Source organism: Benincasa hispida, chromosome 4 (assembly GCF_027475165.1).
Source record: "Benincasa hispida cultivar pf3 chromosome 4, pf3_genome.v1.1, whole genome shotgun sequence".
In the NCBI taxonomy this organism is placed as follows: Eukaryota; Viridiplantae; Streptophyta; class Magnoliopsida; order Cucurbitales; family Cucurbitaceae; genus Benincasa; species Benincasa hispida.
This window is the reverse complement of record NC_143481.1, coordinates 11,179,952-11,189,578: the sequence shown is the minus strand read 5'-3', so window position 1 is coordinate 11,189,578 and position 9,627 is coordinate 11,179,952. Positions and strand designations below refer to the sequence as shown.

General features: G+C 29.9%; 1 protein-coding gene across 2 annotated transcripts; it reads right to left on the bottom strand.

The window, feature by feature from the left end:
* Window positions 1-7,414: 7,414 nt before the first annotated feature.
* Window positions 7,415-9,328, bottom strand: VATG3 (vacuolar ATP synthase G3). 2 transcript variants are annotated; one of them, XM_039030613.2, is made up of 4 exons: window positions 9,095-9,328; window positions 8,895-8,995; window positions 7,718-7,864; window positions 7,415-7,550 (listed from the first exon to the last, which is right to left on the bottom strand). In XM_039030613.2, the coding sequence occupies exons 1-3, from the start codon at window positions 9,180-9,182 to the stop codon at window positions 7,727-7,729; spliced, it is 327 nt and encodes a 108-aa protein (XP_038886541.1). In that variant the 5' UTR covers window positions 9,183-9,328; the 3' UTR covers window positions 7,415-7,550; window positions 7,718-7,726. The 2 variants fall into 2 exon arrangements, with proteins under 2 accessions (XP_038886541.1, XP_038886540.1); XM_039030612.2 differs by having other exon boundaries at window positions 7,415-7,864.
* Between the last annotated feature and the right edge of the window lie 299 nt (window positions 9,329-9,627).

The window sequence follows — 9,627 nt, the reverse complement described above, 5'->3', positions numbered from 1 at the left end:
ACAAAATTGTGTTTCTAACCATATTAAACTTAACCTCGATCCTTTAATCTTATCGGCAGGTGGGGTTGCACCGAGGTACAGTTGAAAAACTTCTAACTAGTCATCGTACATCACTTTGGTGACCGGCTCACCGTCAACAGGTAACCCCGACAACACTTTTATGTCTTGTAGAGTGATAGTGCACTCTCCAACAGACATATGGAATGTATGCGTCTCGGGCCTCTATCTCTCGACCAAGGCTGTAATCAAATGCCAGTCCAACTAAATAAATCCTGCCTCTCGACGTCTACAAGATATTTCTTTAGTAGTACGATCTCGCCATACAACATATGATCGATGAATAGACTGGTCGTACAAAACATCGAGATCAACAGGTCCTGGGTTTTCTTGACGCTCCAATGCATCCCTTATTTCTGCTCTTCTTTTCTCGAAATAGTTCACGCATTTGAAGAATGTTATCTGAGCAAGAGCATTTATAGGCAACATTCAAGCTCCTTTGAGGACTCCATTTATGCACTCTGATAGATTTGTCGTCATCCACCCATATCTGAATCCTCCATCATGTGCAAGTCCATTGCTCTAAACTAATATTGTAAAAAAAAAACTTAGACAGCTCTGATTTATTCATTTGATATCTTCAATTGCTTTGTTGAACTTTTGAATTTGAAACGGACACCCGACACGATAAACATAAATTGACACCCGAAAAGTTCACATTATCACAATGAGATAGATTGGACAGAACCAGCCACTCGACAACGATGTGGATTTTGTAACCAGTTAGGACATAATCGAAGGAAGTGTCCTTCGTTACTAAGACGGGCTCCAGATGGTTAGAGATTGAATAATAAATAATTTTTTTTATTATATATTTATTTTATTGTATATTCAATTTTTTTATTATAATTTATTGTATATTCAAATTTTTTTTATAATAATCTATTGTTTCAATTATTATTATTATTTTTTTGTAATCAATAAAGTTTTACATTATAATAATCTAATATATTCAATTTATAGTATAATAATCTAATATATTCAATTTGTTGTCTAATGATTATTCAATTATAGTATAATAATCTAATATATTCAATTTATTGTCTAATGATTATTCAATTATAGTATAATAATCTAATATATTTAATTATAGTCTAATGATTATTCAATTATAGTATGATTATTAGCTCTTTTTTCTCTTTTTTTTTTTTATATATTTCTATAGAAAATTCAAATAAAGTGAAGACTCTCGCTCTCTCCTAAGATCTTGCTCTCTCACTCTCGCTCTCTCCTTAGATCTCGTTCTCTCACTCTCGCTCTCTCTCTGTTATTGTTGTTATTTTTCCATTAATGATTACTAGCTTTCATTTCTTCTGGAACAATCACAAACACTTTTTTTTATTATGGATCTACTTTTTTGTTTGTAGACAAAGCTAATTCGGAATTGTCTTTCATTCCAAGGTATAACTTGTTTCCATGCATTTCATATTTGCCTGGAGTTCGCTCCCAGAAATATAACCATCCCCACCCCCTCACGTCAATCCCACAAGCCTCCGTCTAATTCGAAATGATAACAAAATGCATAGGTTATTAAAAGCAGCTCGAGTACATAGATACATATAGTATACCATCTTATTACTTTATTTCATCTAGGAGGGAAAAAGAAAAGTAATAAACCTGCAATCTCGAGGGTGGATGTGTGTCGAAACTTCAACCTTCGACAACCTAAGCGAGATTCGCGAGATTTTTCTTGTCGAGGGTTGAAGTTTCGGCTTATGTATTGTTTCCAATTTTTTCTTTGTTCGTCGAGTTCTCAACGTTCGACCTCTAGCTTCGAATTCCAAAACAACAATATTTCTCTAATAAGTTTCAAAACAACAATATTTCTCTAATAAGTTTTGAAAATAACAATATTAATATTAAAGGTCCAATTTTTCACTACTTTTTTTTCTAAATAACTAAAATGCCAAATACATGCTATTTAGTTTTTTTTTTTTTTTTTTTTTTTTTAAGTTGTAAAGAGGAAAAAAAATGTAGACTTGAACCTTTGAAAATGTCTTTAACCAATTAAATTATGTTTAAGCTAGTTTTTGCTTTATTTTTCTTTACTCAGTTGATTGATACATTATACCATCACTTTTTCTAGCATATATATTGCTCTAAAAGAAGCTCCTTCCAAAATTTCTCTTTTTCTCTCGAAATGCTCTAATTAATATCCTCTAAATATTTTTAATTTACTATCTGTGTAACTTTTCTCTATAAAAATATATTTTTGTCTCTAAACTTTTGTTTTCATTCGTTCCATATGGTAGAGAGAGAAAATATGGAAGAACTTAGTGATGGAAGAATTACAAATAACAAAGAAAAATGGAGTAAATATTGAAAAACAGATATGTAAACAATTAGGTTGAGATACAAATATCTCACTCTCTTTAGGAGATTCAAACGCTCTGCAATGTGTATTAAATTTCTTTAAACCAATTATCGGTGGAACAAATATTCTCTGGTCTGTCCCCCTCCAAGATAAACAACCCAATTCAAACATTATATAGCTCAAATCACTCTACACTAAAAGGTTGAGTTCAAAATTCCACAACTAAAATACCAAATATGTTGAGTATGGTTGGTGTTTTCTTAGAGCAATGTGAGAGATCTATTTATAGTGAACATTAGATCTTGAATATTTAATTCAAAAACTTGATAATAAATAAATAATGCTTTAACATATCTTGAAATTACGTTTTTCAAATTTAACAAAGAAACACTCAAACCTTTAACTCAACCTTTAATAGCTATTAAGTACTAAAAATGTTACAACACTTAGGAATGTAAGTTTAGAGAGATAAATAAAATTAGGGCAAATATATTGGAGGGAAAAAAGTTTAGAAATGTTGGAGGGAGAAAAAATGGAATAAATAAAAAAATTGGAGAGAAGGAGAGGAAAATTAGGTAAAAAGAGAAATTAGAAAGAGAAGAACTTTATCATTTTGTCAAAGAAAGAAAAAAAAATCAAAAGATAAGTTGAGGAGAAATGTTACACTTTTATAAAGATGAAAGCTATATACATTGACAGAGCGAGAAATATTTAGAGGGAGAAAAGATTGGGAAAAATATTAAATTCTAAGAAAGTATATATATTAGAAAAGTGAGAAGTATAGAAAAATGAAAACATCAAGAAACAGAATTCTTTTGGAGAAAAAGAACATTGATTCAATTTCAAAAATAACTTTAGAAACTGAAAAGAGAAAACTGAATCCGCTACCCTGTTTTGAAAAAACGAAAAACTAAAGTTGATACTTTTTTTTTTGTTGATATTTTTTTTTTTGGGTACAATTAAAGTTGATACTCTATAACAAATTCAAACGATTTTGCTTGTAGTACTTGTATTTTCTAAATTTCATAGTGGTTTGATTATGTATTTGAAAACTGTTTTTAAATTCTATGAGTCAAATAATGTATTTTTATATTTATATTTAGATTTTTCATCTTAAATTTTAAAATGTATGATTATATTAAATAAAGATAAAAATATTTAAAAATATAATATATCAATAATATAAAATCAATTTACTTTTTAAAATTAAGATATGTAATATATAATGTATTATAAATTATATAATAAAGCAAAATAATATTTATACAAATTTATTTAACATAAACATGTCTATAAATAAATTAATAAAGGGTTATTTGGGGTGCATCTGCAGTTCCTATATATGTGTTTGAGGTATGGTTATTTGGGGTGCAGAATTGAAATAAGATATCTGGAGTTCATATATATGTGTTTGGGTGCAAAGTTATTTGGTTAGTTCATGTCTATATTTGGGGTGAAAAGTTCATATATCTTTGTTTCTTTTAATTTTTAAAATTTTTCTTTTTTTCTTTCTTATAGAAATATGTTTAAATAAAATGAGAAACTAAAATGAAATCAAAACTTTTGATTCTAGCTAATTTTTCTCCATGAATTTAATTATCATCTTCTTCTTTTTCTTCTTCTTATTATTGTTGCTCTATACTTTTACTATGTCATTAATTTTTTTTTTTAATTAAATCTCCCCCACCATCTAACAATCAATGAAATGTCACCACATTTATAATTGTTTTTCATTTTTTTTGTTATATGTTACATACTTTTCAACTACATACATACTTTTCATTTAAATATTCTTAATAATCATTTGATATGTGAATTCAATTAAATAAGAAAAATTACAAATTTTTACATATAAATATTACACTTAATATAGAAAAAAATAATATTTTATATATATATATATATATATAATCAACAACCCTATAACATACTCTAATAGATTTTTGCCGGAGTTTGTAGTCGGGGTGGTTGTCGGAGCCTAAAGTTGGTTGCATGAAGGTGTATTGGAGTTGGTTGTCGAAGTTTGTCATCGGAGGTGGTTTTCGAATCCCAGAGTTGGTTGGACGAAAGTGGTCATCAAAGTTGATTATCGAAGATGATTTTCCCTGGAGATTGTAATAAGAGGTGACTGTCGAAGCCTGAAGTTAGTCGCATGAAGGTGGTATTAGAGTTGGTTGTCGGAGTGGAGGTGTTTGTCGGAGTCTGGATTTTGTCGTTGGAATTGTTGATAGCTCGTAGAAATACAAGCTATTGTAGCCTTTTATTTAGAATTATGAGGGTAATAAGCAAAATATGTATTGATAATACTAAGAATTCATGTGAAAAAGTGAGCTTGCGTCAATCAGCACCAAAAATCCTCACTAACCTTATACCATGCATTATTCCGCGTCAAAGTATCCATTTTTACAGATATACAGGAATTAATCAGGGATCGACGCAAGGTTGATCACATGAGATGATTGTCACAAAGATTAGTTCGCCGTATGGAATATTGCGTCCATAGAGTGATAATCGTGATAAAAGACTGCTCCACAAGGTAGATGGAATGCGTTGGCAATTCAGGAGAAATAAACTAGAATGCATACATTGGAAGCATCAACAAGATAAGATGATGTGACATTGCCCATACCGCGACAAAGGCAACTGTGAGGCAGAACACAATCATGAATGTTGTCGGCGCTTAAACTCTATAAATAGCACCTTGGACCTTCATTTCGGCATCCGAGCTTCTGCCTTAAAGCATATGCTTGCGATCAAAGATGAGAGCATGAGCGAGATTTTCTTTGAGGATTCTTCACCTCCACAAACCATTTCGAGTGACGACCGAAGCTTTCGCCGGAGATAGAGCTCGAGAGAGACGTCTCCACTATCCATCCATGGTGCCACCAACAGCCTTGACGTATTTCGGATGAAAAGCAAGAGATCGTTTTCATCGAGCCTTCCATTTCTCCTTTTGTCTCTGTATTGTATTACATTTTAACTTAAGATATTAAGACATTTTGTAATCAATGCATATCTTAATTTCTTCAGTGCCATCTTCTTCATCTTCTTTATCTATGTCATTGTTTACTTTCATCGCTTAGTTATCAAAGGCGATCGCATACTCAATCGTGTAACCTAGAGATAGAACCCACTAAGAGGTGTGTGTTGTGCGAATATAGTGAATTAATCATTTTCGCTTGGTGTAAGGCTGTCGCAACGCTTGTCTATGGGTTGTTACAATGCTTGTCTATGAGTTGATTAGCCGCAACTAACAACTTAAGAGGGTGGGTAGTGAAAACACACTAAAGCGAAGTATGCATTGTTCCTAGAGATAGACACGATCTTATGTTCAACGCAACCATGCATTATAGAGATATAAGCATGCAACCAGCCACCGAGAGGTGCGTGATGCGTTAGTGTGGCAAGTTGGGATTACTCGGGCGACCTAACATAATGAACATTATTATGCGTTAACGACTGTTGCATCTCTATCAATTCTCATAGTTAAACTTCCATTGTTCAATCTGTTTAGTTAGGAGTAGTGCATAATCCTTTAACTTTTATTTTTTTTACTTTTATTCATCGCCTCAAACGCATTACTTCACAAATAGTATTGAGTTATAAGTCCTTGAGTTCGACCTCAGATCATCCCGAGAAACTTGCGTTCTCGTTATACTTGGCGAGAAAGCGAGAAAACTTGTGGCAGAAACGTAGGGTCATCGCATACATGCTTAAACGCATATTGTATATTTTCTAGTCCAACGCATGACCATCGACACATGGAGATCAACGCATATCATAAGATGCACGCATATTTACACTCCATTTCCCAAAGCAATAATTGTTATCGGAGGTGGTTGTCAAAGTCTGAAGTTAGTTCTCGAAGCATGACAGTAGTCGATGGGTAAAGCCATGGGAACTTGGAAAGAAGAGAGAGTTGGAGTGAGTTGGTAAAATGTACAACTCAACTCCACCAACATTTAAAGTTGTTGAGTCAAACAATGAGTTCTTATATTATACAAACTCAACTCAACTCATGTTTTATTGTGTTTAAATTTTATTTTGGTTCCTAGACTTTGAATATGTTATTTTGGTCCCTAAACTTTTAAAAAATTTTGTTCTAAGCCTTAAACTTTGAATATTGTTTTATTTTGGTCCATAAACTCTTAAAAATGTTCGTTTTAGTCTCTAAATTTTTAAAAAGTGATTTTAATCCATGATATATTAAGATTTTGTTAACTCATTAACAAATGGCGAAATGACTTATATTTTTAGATGACTAGACTACTAAATAAGTTACCTATGCTAAAAAATTTAGAGTTTCAATTTTGAATAAGGTGGCAAACGGGAGAATTTTAAAAGATACTTTTAGTTCAAAATCTTGATTATTCAGTATTTATTGTTGGCATTTTATTTTACCTTCATCTTGTTCAATACATCTAGAGCCCAATCATCAAAAAATACAAGCTCTTTCACATCTCTGTTGAAGAATTAACATAATTTTAATAGTAGTAACTAGAATAGACACTTTTAAAAGTTTACGGACTAAAACGAATGTTTTTTTAAAAATTTAGAGACTAATATAAAACAAGATTCAAAGTTCAAAGACTAAATTAGGATTTAAACCTAGTTTATTGTCAACTAATATTTAGTGGACAACTAAAACTAGTTTCATGATTTATAAATATAATACCACATACATTTTAAACAATTGTTTTAATTAGATTCCAATTTCTAAATTTATTACCAAACACATATATGAAAATATCAATTACAACTTTGTTTTCATTAAATTAAAATTTCTGCTTTCATATTTTCTACTAAATAGGTCCTTAAATTTTAAGTCAATTTTTTTAAAAAAAATTAAAAACTAAAATTTTCTCCAATATTTGAATTATTTTCTAAAATAGGGGTAGAATGTAAATAATAGAATAAAGTACATTATAAGCTTAATTTTTTTTTAAAAAAAAAACTAGTTAATAAAGTGGTCATTATTAAAAGCCAAACTAGATCTAATATATCACATATATAAAAGCACATTATTAGAATAAACACAATATGAAACACATTCAATTACTTCCATATCATCCAAACGTGTGATGACTCACGACAGATAATTGTTGAGTGACCACAATAAATAAACAAATTGCAAAGAAAAAAGAATTGCGTGGCGCCATCTCCACGCTTTTCTAATCTTCTGCTGCCAAGTGAAGAAATATATACATGATTATATTGCATTAACTTTACTTTAAATTATATTTCCCTAGTCCTTTTCAATTGATATTTTCTTAATATAATTAAAAGAGACACTGCAATTTTAATTTAATAGAAATTTTGATGATGAAAAAAGATAACAATTATTACCCCCTTGTTCTAAGTTCTGGCAGATGCAACATATTGGAGAAGCATATTAACAACATCCTTTGAAACTCTTTCGGATGATTCCTTCAAATTCTCGATCTTAACTTTGGTTTCCTCTTCCAGTTGTTGTGCATGTGATCCAGAACTTGACTATGATTACAAAAGTTTAAACACTAAATCAAACCAAACTGTTCTTCCATTTTAATTATCAACACTAAATTATTAAAATTTTTAAAAATACCCTTTACTTTTTTCCCCAAAAATACGTCACTACTCATTTTCTTAAAGATTTCAGCACCAAAATTGGGACCTACAGTCGATCACCCAAAACAAAAATTACAAACGAACAGGACAGAGAATTCCTCTGATGGAATAGAGACATTGTATCAGTTCAACTATTTTAATATTTAAGTTGCGATATTGATGTTGTAATATTTTAATGGCCTATTTAAATTAGCTTGAGAAAAAAATATTTTTATTTAAATTTTTCTAATAAAAACTATTTAAAATTATTAAGAGTGTCAAACAATTTTGTCAAACATTTCATTTTGTCTAAAATAATTCATTTTCAAAATTTAACACTTGAAAAGTTAAACCAAATACTCTTAATTGAAGATTATGTTTTGTAATATTAAGATCTATTGGATAATTTTTTGTTTTTGATTTTTGAAAATTAAACCTATTTCCCTTTAAACTTAAAAGTAAGCCTATTTTCTCTACCTATCTTATAATGAAGTGCATTTCTTTTTTGGTACAATGGTTGAATTCTTAACCAAATTTCAAAAATAAAAACAAAGTTTTTAAAATCTAATTTTTAGTTTTCAAAAAATGGCTTTAATAAAAGGTAGATAACAAATTAATAAATCTGGAGTAAATGTAGTGTTTATAAATTTAATTTTAAAAAATAAAATGTTGATTAAATGGATATAAAATATTAATTTTAGAAATTATGAAGATCAAACCTTTCATTATTTTTTCTTTAAATAGAATGTATTGAAAATGATCCATTTAAATTTTTTTTTTTTTTAAAAAAAAAAATGGTTTCAATCGATGTCCCTGAAATTAAACGAAGGTTGAACATCACAACACCAAGTGATTGAGGTCCCAATTTGATGTGTAAGGGTATTTTTTAGAATCGAACAAATTATGAATAATGCGGCTACTGATTTTACATTTTTACCTCAGAAACCTTCTTCTGATGCTCAGCCTCCAAGTGAGCACGATATTGCGCCACTTCCCTTTCAGCTTCTTCTTTAGCTTGCTTCAGTCTCGCCATCTTCACTGCAACACCAATTATTTATAATATGATGATTATGGAAATGAGGAATTTTAACCAAATGAATTTTGGAAAGTGATTACAAGAAACAGAGTAATATATACTGTTTCTAGCTCTGGATACGACTTGTTGGGCATCTTGTTCTGCTGTTAATAGCATCTGAATGCCACCTTGTCCTCTAAATGGATCCATTTTGCTATCTCTAATGAGATTGATTTTGGAGTAATCGTTTATATGTTGATATTCAAATCAAAATGGCCTCAAATTTTTTGGAATCTGATTGAGATTGGATACTCGATGTTCATGCCATCTTCACTTTCCAAAAATAACTCACAAATTTCTCCTTGCTTTAAGGGCTTTAGGTTTTAGAATCGGTCAAAATTGAGCATCAAAAATAAAAAAAAATTAATTAATTAATTAAATTAATATCATATGATTGATTGATTTTAGAGTTTATAGACTCCATTCAATATGAATTTTTTTAACCGTTTTCAAATATAGAAAAATAAACTAAAATATTTATAAAATATAGCCAAATTTTAGAATTATCAATGCTTGACGCTGAGATAAATAGTGATAGAGTCTATCCGTGTCTATCATTAATAGTTCTAAACTTTTGCTATATCTTGTAAATTTT